At 42.4% G+C, this 13,015-nt stretch overlaps 1 protein-coding gene across 1 annotated transcript in view; it reads left to right on the top strand.

Moving 5' to 3' along the window:
* The window catches only part of ITGA8 (integrin subunit alpha 8), a 120,567-nt gene extending 107,856 nt beyond the window's left edge, over positions 1-12,711 (top strand). The window contains exons 29-30 of the mRNA XM_076331614.1: positions 8,716-8,838; positions 10,114-12,711. Of these exons, the coding sequence (XP_076187729.1) occupies positions 8,716-8,838; positions 10,114-10,200 (210 nt within the window). The 3' untranslated portion in view covers positions 10,201-12,711. The remainder of the gene's footprint in view (positions 1-8,715; positions 8,839-10,113) is intronic.
* The last annotated feature ends 304 nt before the right edge of the window (positions 12,712-13,015 follow it).

Below are 13,015 nucleotides of genomic sequence, written 5' to 3'. Positions count from 1 at the left end.
TTTTGATGTTCCACTTGCAAGAAGAAATATTTGCTTGAAGTTGGGCAATGCTTAATATTTTTGCTCCTTCTGAAAAAGATCACTGGTTGTGTTTTAAAAGTCTCCAAAGATTTATTTGGAAGTTTATGGTTTTCTTTCAGACAATGCAAGGGTGGAAGTGGAATTAAGATTTTAATATTTTAACATTAATTGTCAAAAGTATATATTTAATAATCAGTTAACACCTTACAGTTTATATAGTGAAGAGAATATATTCTAAAAGAACAGAGCATATGTCCTTCATTTAACTCATACAGCACTGGGTTCCAATTTTGCAGGTTGATATTTATATATTTAATTTCAATGGTATAAATAATCCTGTACACATCGGGAACCTACACAGTCATGTATGTATGTGCTTACATATTTGCAGCACTGAGGTATTTATTTCCATCATCATGGAATATAGGTCTGTATCTTGAACAGAGGGTCATTATACATAGATGTGTGAAAAGTTATGTAAGAATATCTAAATCTTTTATAGTAAAAAATTAGAGTGAAAATGGCATCAAACAGGAAATTAGCTTGGAACTTAGTGGAGCTTAAACCAAAATCCACTGAAATCAATAAAAGTATTTCTATTGATTTTGATAGGCTTGGAATTACAACTATATATTGTACAACTGGTTGGATTTCCTTGCTAACAGCTGTATCATTCAAGAGAAAATTGTCATTTTTTCCTAGAGTTATTATTATGGTAAATAATACTGTCCTACTTGATGAATTTCATGTGCAAGGTGAAATAATACTTATTCTAAAAAGTATAGTGTTAGAATAAGCAGTAATTTGTTCCATTTTAATTTATGATTCTTGAGCCAGTTTTGGAGTTTAATAAAATAGGATTGCTTTTCTTAAATGCTTGATGGGATCTTCAGAGGAGATGCCTTTAGTATAAACTGTTTGACCAGTGTCCTACAGTGAGTAAAATTTATTTCAGACTAAGGCTTTTAACTCTTTTTTAGCTATTACACGGTGATGAGTACTTTCATTTTAAATGTGCTTATATTCCTTATGAAATATATTTGCACAAACATTTGTGAAGTGTAAACATAAATGTCAATATTCATTATGACTCCAAGCTCAAGGGAGCTTTTACATTCTATTTTGAGCATTTTTTCAGAACATACAAAGAACATCACGCTGCAAAGGTTGGATGGGAACATGTAGGAGTACTAAAGAGTTTCTGTTTCTCAGTCTGTAAGCAAAATGAGTAACGATTAGAGGAAGGTCATCATGGGCAGTAAAAGGAGTAGCATTAGAATAATAATTAATTTAGCTACTGTTTCTTAAAGTAGCAGATTAAAAAATGGAGAAGTTAATTTTATATTTTTAAGTGTGTCTTTTAAAGGACAAGGGGGAAAAATAGCTTGGTGAGAATCTCACTAGCAGGCACTGCATTCTGACCATTGATGCTGGATGTTTGCACCAGTAAAACCTAATTCCCATCTATCCACAAGGGCCTGCCGATGAACCGGCAGCTTACCACACATGCTTCTCTCCGCATTGTGCTGCCTTCCAGTGGAATCAAAGACAATTTTGAAGCTACGTTGAGTAGCACCAAAATCAGAAGCAAAATCCAAACTGTACAAAAATCAGTGGCAAAAAACCTAATATTTCTTTTCTTTACTTACAATGTGCTTAACTGTGGCACATTAAAAAAAGGAAAATAAAATCCCCCCTATAGAATTACTTTCATGAGCAACAAGTGACTTTCATGGAACCACAACAGTGATTCTGAAGTTAAGACTATCAGAGAGCGTCCGTGCTAAGATGAGCTTGGATTTTATTTCCCATAGCAGACGAAGGCTCTGTCTTTAACTCTCAAGTTGGCTTCACCCTCATCTCGGTGCTTGAGCTGAATGGCATTCTTTGTCATCCCTTTGCATACAAAAGGTGTGAGAGGTTCAGCAGTGTGAAAGGCCAAAAGTCAGATGGCTCTGCTCAAGTCTGTGAGGTGTGCTTTTCACCAGCCTGACAGAGAAGCAACCACTGTTTTCAGTGTTCAGTATAAGAAAGTCTTCTAGCCCTGAACGGAGAGGAAAGCCAACATGCAACACTTGTATAAAAATTCCACTTCTTCATATTGGCCACCATAGATGAAAAGAGATAAATCCCTCCCAAAACGTTCCCTGGCTCTGATCCTGCAGTACTAAACCTACCACATGGAGAAGAACAGAAATCCAAACTGAATAATGGAAACTTGTCTTAAACCAAATCATATGTAAAACTGTTGTGGACAGCATGGGGTGGAGGAGGGACAGTCTTCTGTGGAAATGGTGAAACAAGGCAGGCAAAACTGAAGGGATGCTTTGTTTCTTTCTTCCCCTCCAGCTTCTGCCTCAACTCTGTGGGTTTTCAAGACTTGCAGTGTCAAACTGTTCACAAGGAATTGCATTAGTAGCCCTGCAAGTCTTTGTATAGAGTATAAAAGGAGGCAGCCCAGGGGCATTACATTCAACTGGTAATGCACACAGGCAGGAGTGAGACTGACTACATACAGAATCATAGAATCATTAAGGTTGGAAAAGACCTCTAAGATCATTGAGTCCAACCACCAACCCAACACCACCATGCCCACTAAACCATGTCCCTAAGCACCTCATCTACACGTCTTTTAAATACTTCCAGGGATGGGGACTCAACCACTTCCCTGGGCAGCCTGTTCCAATGTTTAACCACTCTTTCAGTAAAGAAATTTTTCCTCATGTCCAATCTAAACCTCCCCTGGCACAATTTGAGGCCATTTCCTCTCGTCCTATCGCTTGTTACTTGGGAGAAGAGACTGACACCCACCTCGCTACAGCCTCCTTTCAGGTAGTTGTAGAGAGCAATGAGGTCTCCCCTCAGCCTCCTTTTCTCCAGGCTAAACAACCCCAGTTCCCTCAGCCGCTCCTCATAAGACTTGTTCTCCAGACCCCTCACCAGCCTCGTTGCCCTTCTCTGGACACACTCCAGCACCTCGACGTCCTTCTTGTAGCGAGGGGCCCAAAACTGAACACAGTATTCGAGGTGCGGCCTCACCAGTGCCGAGTACAGGGGCACGATCACTTCCCTACTCCTGCTGGCCACACTATTTCTGATACAGGCCAGGATGCCATTGGCCTTCTTGGCCACCTGGGCACACTGCCGGCTCATGTTCAGCCGGCTGTCAACCAGCATCCCCAGGTCCTTTTCTGCCAGGCAGCTTTCCAGCCACTCTTCCCCAAGCCTGTAGCGCTGCATGGGGTTGTTGTGGCCGAAGTGCAGCACCTGGCACTTGGCCTTGTTGAATCTCATACAGTTGGCCTGGGCCCATCGGTCCAGCCTGTCCAGGTCCCTCTGCAGAGCCTTCCTACCCTCGAGCAGATCAACACTCCCGCCCAACTTGGTGTCGTCTGCAAATTTACCGAGGGTGCACTTGATCCCCTCATCCAGATCATTGATAAAGATATTGAACAAGACCGGCCCCAGTACTGAGCCCTGGGGAACACCGCTCGTGACCGGCCGCCAACTGGATTTAACTCCATTCACCACAACTCTCTGGGCCTGGCCATCCAGCCAGTTTTTTACCCAGCGCAGAGTCCACCTGTCTAAGCCGTGAGCTGCCAGCTTCTCTAGGAGAATGCTGTGGGAGACAGTGTCAAAGGCCTTGCTGAAGTCCAGGTAGACCACATCCACAGCCTTTCCCTCATCCACTAGGCGGGTCACCTGGTCATAGAAGGAGATCAGGTTGGTCAAGCAGGACCTGCCTTTCATGAATCCGTGCTGGCTGGGCCGGATCCCCTGGTTGTCCCGCTCATGCCTTGCGAGCGCCCTCAAGATGAACCGCTCCATAATCTTCCCCGACACCGAGGTCAGGCTGACAGGCCTGTAGCTCCCCGGATCCTCCTTCTGGCCCTTCTTGTACATGGGCGTCACATTGGCAAGCCTCCAGTCATCCGGGACCTCCCCCGTTAACCAGGACTGCTGATAAATGATGGAGAGTGGCTTGGTGAGCTCCTCCGCCAGCTCCCTCAGCACTCTCGGGTGGTTCCCATCCAGCCGCGTAGACTTGTGAGCGTCCAGGTGGCGTAGCAGGTCATTGACTGCTTCCTCTTGGATTATGGGGGGTTTATCCTGCTCACTGTCCCTGTCTTCCAGCTCAGGGGGCTGAATACCCTGAGGATAACTGGTCTGCCTGTTAAAGACTGAGGCAAAGAAGGCATTGAGTACCTCAGCCTTTTCCTCATCCTCGGTGACAATGTTGCCCCCCGCATCCAATAAAGTATGGAGATTCTCCTTGGCTCTCCTTTTTGTCATTAATATATTTGTAAAAACATTTTTTGTTGTCTCTAACGACAGTGGCCAGATTGTGTTCTAGCTGGGCTTTTGCCTTTCTCATTTCCTCTCGAGATCCCTGTACTCTTCTTGAGTCGCCTGCCCCTTCTTCCACAAGCGGTAAACTCTCCTTTTTTTCCTGAGTCCCAGCAAGAGCTCCCCGTTCAGCCAGGCCGGTCGTCTTCCCCGCCCGTTCTTCTTACGGCGTATGGGGACAGCCTGCTCCTGCGCCTTTAAGACTTCCTTCTTGAAGACCGTCCAGCCTTCCTGGACCCCTTTGCCCTTCAGGACTGTCTCCCAAGGGACTCTCTCAACCAGCGTCCTGAACAGACCAAAGTCCGCCCTCCAGAAGTCCATGGTTGCGGTTTTGCTGGCTCCTCTCCTTACTTCACCAAGAATCGAGAATTCTACCATTTCATGGTCACTAAGCCCAAGATGGCCTCCGACCACCACATCTCCCACCAGTCCTTCTCTGTTAGTAAACAGCAGGTCGAGCGAGGCACCTCCCCTGGTAGGCTCACTTACCAGCTGTGTCAGGAAGTTGTCTTCCACACACTCCAGGAACCTCCTAGACTGCTTCCTCTCTGCCGTGTTGTAATTCCAGCAGACATCCGGGAAGTTGAAGTCCCCCACAAGAACAAGGGCTAGCGATTGAGAGACTTCTGCCAGCCACTTGTAGAATGCTTCATCCGCCCCTTCATCCTGGTTGGGTGGTCTGTAATAGACTCCCAGCAGGATATCTGCCTCGTTGGCCTTCCCCCTCATCCTTACCCATAAACACTCGACCGTATCATCATCGCAATCATTGAGCTCTAGACAATCGAAACACTCCCTAATATACAGAGCCACCCCACCGCCTCTCCTTCCTCGCCTGTCCTTTCTGAAGACTTTATAGCCATCCATTGCAACACTCCAATCGTGGGAGTCACCCCACCATGTTTCTGTGATGGTGACTAAGTCATATCTATCCCACTGCACAATGACTTCCAGCTCCTCCTGTTTGCCGCCCATGCTGCGTGCATTGGTGTAGATGCACTTGAGCTGGGCTATCAATTTCGCCCCCAGCATTGGCATGCCCCCCCTAGGCTCATCTCTAGTGAGCCTGGTTTTATCCCCTTCCCCCTTCGAACCTAGTTTAAAGCCCTCTTGATGAGCCCTGCCAATTCATGAGCAATGATCCTTTTCCCCCTGTGAGACAGCTGAACTCCAACTGCCGCCAGGAGGCCTGGTGTCATGTAAACCTCCGCATGATCAAAAAAGCCAAAATTCCTCCGATGGCACCAGCCCCTGAGCCACGTGTTGATCAGGTGTGTTTTCCTGTTCCTTTCAGTATCCTTCCCTGCCACTGTAGGGATTGAGGAAAACACTACCTGTGCTCCCGATCCTTCAACCAGTCGCCCCAGTGCCCTGAAGTCCCTTTTGATCGCTTCTGGACTTCTGTCTGCAACCTCAACGCTGCCAGTCTGTATAACCAATAGTGGGTAGTAGTCAGAAGGCCAAGTGTAGAACAGAAACTGTAGGGAAGCTCAAACCTTACATAAGTAAGGTATATACACTGTATGTTGATAGTTTCAGATCCTTTTCAAATAATAATTTAAAAAAATATAACTTCTTGCTTGTGATACCGCAGCCTTTGCCAGCAGAGGAAGTGCACAGTGTGGATGAGTTGGGTTTTTTTAATGTCTCACTTTTTGCTGTCTTGGGGCCCATTGAATTTTCGCCAGCACTTCCCAGCTCTTGTGCTATATGTGATAAGGTCTTCAAGGCTTGCCTCAGGGCAGCATTCATGAAGATTTTCAAGCAGTAGAAGGGAGATGCTTGCTTTCTTGGACAGCTGAGCTCATTGCTTGCTACAGGCTTCGTACAGCCCATCATGTCTGCATCCCTCCTGATTTCCCTGGCCAGATAAGCCTTTTACTTGAATTCATCTTTTTCCTTAACTGGCTTTTCTCTGGGAGGAATCTCTGCAGACAGTTCAGATGACCTTTATCTCATTTTCTCTGCCCTTGCATTTTAATGCCAGATACAGTACCACTCTGAGACACAAGGAGAGCCATTCAAAAACATTTTGTCCTTACTAAATGAGCACTGCTCTTGCTGAATCTAATGATACAGAGAGCCTATGAAGTTTTGCAGTGGTTAAGAAGCAACATAAAGAGAAGGCTGGGGAAGGGAATGCCCTGCAGTGGCATAGTTGATCACTTGATCACACCAGCAAGAGATCTGTTGGGATCCAGGGGTGGGATTTCCTGGGGTTTTTTTACTAATTATGTTTGCCTTGAAATAATTTTTTCTTGCTTTAATTGGCTAACATATTTATTCTTTGTATATGCTATCTTTTTGAAGTCTTTTAGAGTAATAACTATTTACAGCTGCACTAGAGAAGTATATTAGCTGAATGTGTTTGTTAGACCAACAATGGTATGGCCAGCACTGCAAGCACATAATCTTCAGGGTACAGGTCAATGTTAAAGTTCTAACCCCAGAAGGACTGGGCAGTGTCTCGGAATTTTCTGTGTAATCCTCAGTGTAAGCTTTGGTAGAAGGCAAGTGGTATCCCACATAGAAAATTTGTCCCTATTTTCAACTATGGTCTGTGTCCCATAACAGTGAGGGATACTACAAAAAATACATGCATCAGTAGACCTCACCAGAATGCCATCTTTCTAAGTGCTGTGTCAGAGTAGGGAACAGTTGGCTGCACAGATGAAGTAAGTGGAAAGGACTGTTCCAAAGTGTCTTCCAATTAAGCGTGACAGTAGCTGGGAGACAGATCTGCTGGTGCTTGCAGAATGAAAAGTCCAGAAAAGTATGCAGAACGTGAGGAAGCGTGAGAGAGAAAAAGGGGGGGTTGGACTAGATGACCTTTAAAGGTCCCTTCCAACCCAACCTATTCTATGATTCTATGTTGCAGAAAGGCTGAAATTTGCCATCTTCAAGGAGAAAAGTGAGAGACAAAGAAATAGAATTAATTTTGAACTGGACTACGGAGTTGTGTCCAGTCTTCAAATTTAGGATGCTGTTCCATGAATGAACAAATTAGCGTTGTGCTAAATTTCAGGTGCATCAACCAGTGAGTTAATAGCAAAAAAACAAGTAGAAAGAGAATTTGCAATGAGTGCAGATCAGGGACTGGGCAATAGCCAAGAAACTTATTAAGAAGAGTGTATTTCCTAGCTGTACCTTGAGCACTGAAGAGGAAGATCATTTGAGAGTTTGTGTAATCAGTTTGCTTTGCAAACCGATTTCATTGTGTCATGAAGAAAATAACTTCCATCTGTCACATACTTATTCTGTTTAACGGAGACTAGGAGTAAATGAGAGAGGTCCAACAGAAAACCCCAGAGAGAAATAACTTCCTAGGCTAACCATAAAGAGGAAAGTTTGACCAAATAAACTAAAATTGAAGGGACATAATTGTGGCTGAGGAGCTAAGGAAAGCTCAAACTCATTCCTTCCCACTTGGGAGCAGCAGGGAGAGAGCAAATATTCAATGAGATTAACGAGGAGCTTTCCAAGCGGAGTCTGAGAGCGTAGAATAAATTTGGTACAAGGTATGGAAGGGACAGTGAGGAGGAGGTTACTTATGTGGATGGCCCCAGAAGGAGAAATACAGAAGGGTTATTATTACTCTTTGTCAAGATGAAGGTCTAAAGAGAGCATTTTGCCAAGTCAATTAAAACCTTTGATAACTCATGTTATACACACCTGCTGCTTTCTACAGCCTCAGACAATGAAAGAGAGCATTTCATGCTTATTTCCCACTTAGGTAATAGTCTGTATGCTTGGCTTCTTTTAAGGAGCATAACATCATACCGTGCGTTAGGCTTTATCACATGGACAATGCATTCTGCTTGAGTTTCATATTTGGACTGCTTAGCTGAAATGTAAGTCATAGGAAAAAATGTATACTGGTGTGTCAGCAGAAATTAAAATAAGAATAATGTAGCTGGTATCTGTTGTGGTTTGAATTAAGAGTTTGGGCTGAAGTCAACCATTGTTTCAGAGTAATTCAGCGTAAGTCAGTTATACTGGCGTAGGCTGTACCAGCATACAGGTGAGTAGAACTTTGCTCCCTGAATCTCCTTGAAGCATCTGCACAGAAGGGTATTTTTTGCTACTGTGTATTAAGTGAAAATGATTCGTATGTCTGATATGACAAGACTTTTGTATATGTGCAAATCCCATTTCTAGTAATTATCATGAACAAGTGGAAAGGAACTTGCAGTAAATTAAGCCAACATGGGAGAATTCCAAGCAATGTGTACTTCTAATCTGCAAAATGCTATTGAAGTGAATGCTTATAACCTCTGTATTCTACTGTCAGATTTGCTTTACTTGTTTAATTTTTGTTCATTTAATGTATTCTTTTTATTTCAGATCAGAACATCTGTCATTTGGTCCACTCCAAATGTCTCCTTTGTAATCCCTTTATGGGTTATAATACTAGCAATACTTCTTGGACTACTGGTACTAGCTATGTTGACCCTAGCTTTATGGAAGGTATGTTGCATCTTTACTGTTACTGTTGCCTTAAAAAAAGCCTGAAAGATACTGGAAGATACTAACAGATAAGAGAAAGAGCGGCTGGAATTTTGTGTTCGTTAACAGTTTGGAGCAAAAGCAACAATACACATATGTCTTTTTTGTTTTGGCATTTCTGACATGCTAGTGTCACTGACCTTTATGCAAGGATCTTGTTTTCAAAGTCCTCCTTTATTATTAAAGTCTGGTTATAAATGGGCATACAGAGTTTGGCTCTGTTTCCCAAGACCTATGATCCTCTTTTTCAGGATGTTTAGGTTCAAAAAGAAGTGACTCTAACTTTGTTTTCTCTGAATACTTCAGGAATTTCCAGTTTTTGTCAGCATGTAACAACACTCTCAGCTTTGAGAATTAATTTTTAGAAGATTTCCTTTTTTATTTGTATGTCATATCTTCTGTCTTTAAAGTTTTCTAGTTCTGTGTTGGTTGTTACACTCCCTTCACAAATTTTAAGACAAGTTACTGGAAACTGCTATATTGCAGGGAGCCAACATAGCTTTCGGCCATCCTCTCAGCTCCCATTAAAAAAAAAAAAAAAAAATTTCTTAAGTTAGGATACGGCTCATCTGCCTTTAGCTGCCTAAAGGTTATGGGTTAGGTGTCCAGCCTATGCTAACTTTCCAGATTCGCCTAGTCAGTTAACAACAACAGCAAAAAGCTATGTGTAAAACATGGGAGGATGAGAGGAATTACCTTTTGGTGGTACTCTCCTTTGACCTCTTGTGAAGCCTACATAACTTTCAACCTTTCAACCAAAAGAGTAACTTTTAGGCAGTTGAAGTTAGGTGAGAGGAATCTCATCTTTAGGGATCTTTAGTCTAGGTCAGAACACTGTCCTGTGCACATTTCCCAACACATATTCCACCTCTGTTGTTATTACTATCTGTCAATCTAAATATCTTTTCCGAATGCATGTCTTGCTGAACTGAAATTAGTGGTTTTCTCATTAGAGTCAGTCAGTATCAGCATTCAGACCGACTTTACATCTCCTGCAAAGACAGCTTTCATTTGAATTTTTAAAGCTATACTTTGGAACTCAATGCCTTGCACCGAAAACTTTAATTTTTCATAGGGAGCAATTTGAATAGAAACAAAAAAGCTTTACAGTCTATCAGCCTGCCATAGATTGTACCTGACTTTTCAAGTTGACTGAGTGAAGAATCAAACTGCAGCTGAATCTTCCTGTGGTTGTCTTACCATGATGCCTTTGCTTCTGTTGATTGTTTTCTGCAGTGTGGCTTCTTTGACAGAGCTAGACCTCCTCCAGATGACATGGCTGACAGGGAACAACTGACAAATAACAAGACTACTGATGCATAGAGGAAGAGAGTGACAGTTCAAGTCAGAATCCTGCCTGAGACTAGAAACACGATGAGGATTAAATGAAGGATTCCTTCCACCAGTCTTCCTTTGTACCTGCAAGTGACATGGTGTCGTAATCTGATCTATGCAACATTCTGAGAACATGCCATGTGATGGCCATCCTTGCCAAAGAAAGCAGCTTTATCATTGCCTTACAAACGTACTCACCACTGAACAGAATGTTTATCCCATATTCCAGTCAGTCTACATTTCAGCAGATGCTTTTGAACACGTGTGGTATACTGAGAACACCTGCATTGCTGTATTGTCTAGAAGATGGACCATGACAAAATTTCTGAACGCTACTGTATCATGCAGAATACCTTTGACACCTCCCTAAGAATAAGAACTTTTATGACATTATGGCTCAGGGAGACAAGCAATATATCAGTACTGCGAAAGTACTTCTGAAAAACAAAGGTAGTCTATAAAGAACTTTATAGATGGGGCACAATTATTTATTTTTCCACCTTTTCAGGATAAGTATCTGATATAATCATCAGCTTAGATTTTGAGAGAAGAAAGTAAAAAAAATAGAAATCATGTACTTACCTTGCATGTAAATAGAAAAGTAAACCCATTGTACACACAGAACACATCTTTCTTGGCTACAAGGTGTTTTGCAAAGCAGAAGATTTATGCAACATTTTACAAGACAAGACATGTGATAAACAAGTACATGTTGTATCTCTTTCAACTCAGAGCTGGCAGTGTCACACCCAAATAACTAAATCCATGCACAGTATAGAGCAGGGGATGAGTTGTTACCTTCTCATTGCATTGCTGATGGCTGACACAGCTGTACAGCTGACATAGGATACAGTCATTTGTGAAACACTGATTTAAATTATCATCACAGCCAAACTGGTGATATTGAGAAGGCTTGAGGGTTTTGGGCTAGGATAAATTTTCTTTGCCATTGCCCTGTTACTTTGTTGAAATGGCCTCTGAAAATGGAATGGCTACTGCCATTGTATCTTCTGTTTGTGTCATAGACCCTAACACTTTGTTCACCTAAAGAAATCTTTGCCTTTTTTTTATAATTTATTTTACAGACTACAAGATGGCAGTGTATTTAAAGTGTTGATTTCAGCAAAGTTTAGGGCTGAATATAATTATTTCTTAAGCAAAGTCTTGCAGGGAAGGTAGGCAGGATTTGTATTTATGCAGAAAAATAGGATCCCAGCCGGCCAAGCATGAACAAAAAGAAGGAAAGATATTTTGAGGTAAAGAGTAAAAATATACATTTAGGACTTCTTTTTTTCTGGATCAAGGATTCTGAAGAAGAGAGGCTTCATTCTTTCTCTTCGATCAGCAAATGGTCCTTATCTCAGCAGGGCCTCTAAGCTCTGATCTACGCAAATTTGTGCCTGAAAGCTTGAGTCTTCCAGTGCTGCCTGAAATTAGCTATATTGTATAAACTTCAGGAGGGATTGTTCATTTCCTGAAACATACACCACACTTTCCTTCTCCTGAGCTCCATCTCAGCTTCTTAATTGGCAAATGGCCTCATCCGTTCTGACACTGCTTGGCTCCTTTTAGGTAACTGCCCTTCTGCTTCCTAAGACTTCAGGACAGGACTAGCCATGAGACATTGTCAGTCTGACAGGAGATTTTACAGTTTTACCATTTCTTGCACGCAGGCTGACCTGTGAAATCCAACCAGGAGCTAGGAAACCTGAGCAGGTTGTATTCCATCTTCGTATGTAAGGCAAATTTGCAAGAAGATCTTTATGGAGTCTTCAGCTTACCAGATGCAGTGTGCCCATGAGACTTAATGAGAGGAGGAGACGCATGCCTCAGAAAATGGAGGTGCTTCACCTCTGTCTTCTGAGGATGGGGAGGCCTAGCCACTTCTCGGTCCCCCAGAAAACCATTAACAGACCCTTTCCCCCAAATGGGTTTGAGCTGACCCTTTGTAGATTAGAGAGATCAGCTGATAAATACCACCACAAAGCAAGCCTGTCCCATATTTGCACACGTCTGTATCCCGTACATTCCAGGCAAAATCATCTTCCCATGAAAAAGACAGTGAGCTCCTAGCTTTTGTAAATACTGAATTGTTGTGTGTAGCAGCTTGTGAAATAAGATCAGCTAGCTCATTACAGTCACATCACAGTTCACCGTAAGGAGACACGGAACATAGGACTTTTGTATGTGCAATACTTTATATTACTTATATACCTGAAGCATGTTTACACTGGCATTTGTGGTTGTTTTTTAAACTTTTGAATATACTGATTAATGATTACAATAAAGAAAAAAAAGAATAGGGAAAAAAAACTAAAACAAACACAGCTCTGTGCAGTATTTCTTGCAATGTGTTTTCAATCCTGCATTGCTCTGAGGATGGGACTAGGTGACCTAATAAGTTCTTTGCAGTTGTAACATCTATGGTTCACTTTTGAGCAATTACTCTCCATTTTAATAATGGGCAAAACATGTTCAGATACTAAATTTAAACCAAAAACAACCTCAGTGACTGCTGGGCCTGGCTGGAATCCATTGGCTGCAGCTGTGTAATGTCACTGGAAACCAAATTAGAGGCACATGATCTGACAAACAGTTACTTTGAGCAAAACTTTGTTTTATATTTCTACATCTTTGTAGATTAAACTTCCCCCGTGGAAATGTCTGGAGCCGTGTGCTGTCAAGGACTGTAGTCTTGGGTCCCAGCATTCGTGGATAGCTTTGGCTGCAAATTGCAAACAGCTTTGCAAAGGAGATTTCTGGGTTTCAGTGCTTGCCAAGAGTGTTTATCCCCTGGGGAGAT

This window comes from Aptenodytes patagonicus, chromosome 2, assembly GCF_965638725.1.
Source record: "Aptenodytes patagonicus chromosome 2, bAptPat1.pri.cur, whole genome shotgun sequence".
NCBI lineage: Eukaryota > Metazoa > Chordata > Aves > Sphenisciformes > Spheniscidae > Aptenodytes > Aptenodytes patagonicus.
This window is presented reverse-complemented; position numbering and strand designations above follow the sequence as displayed.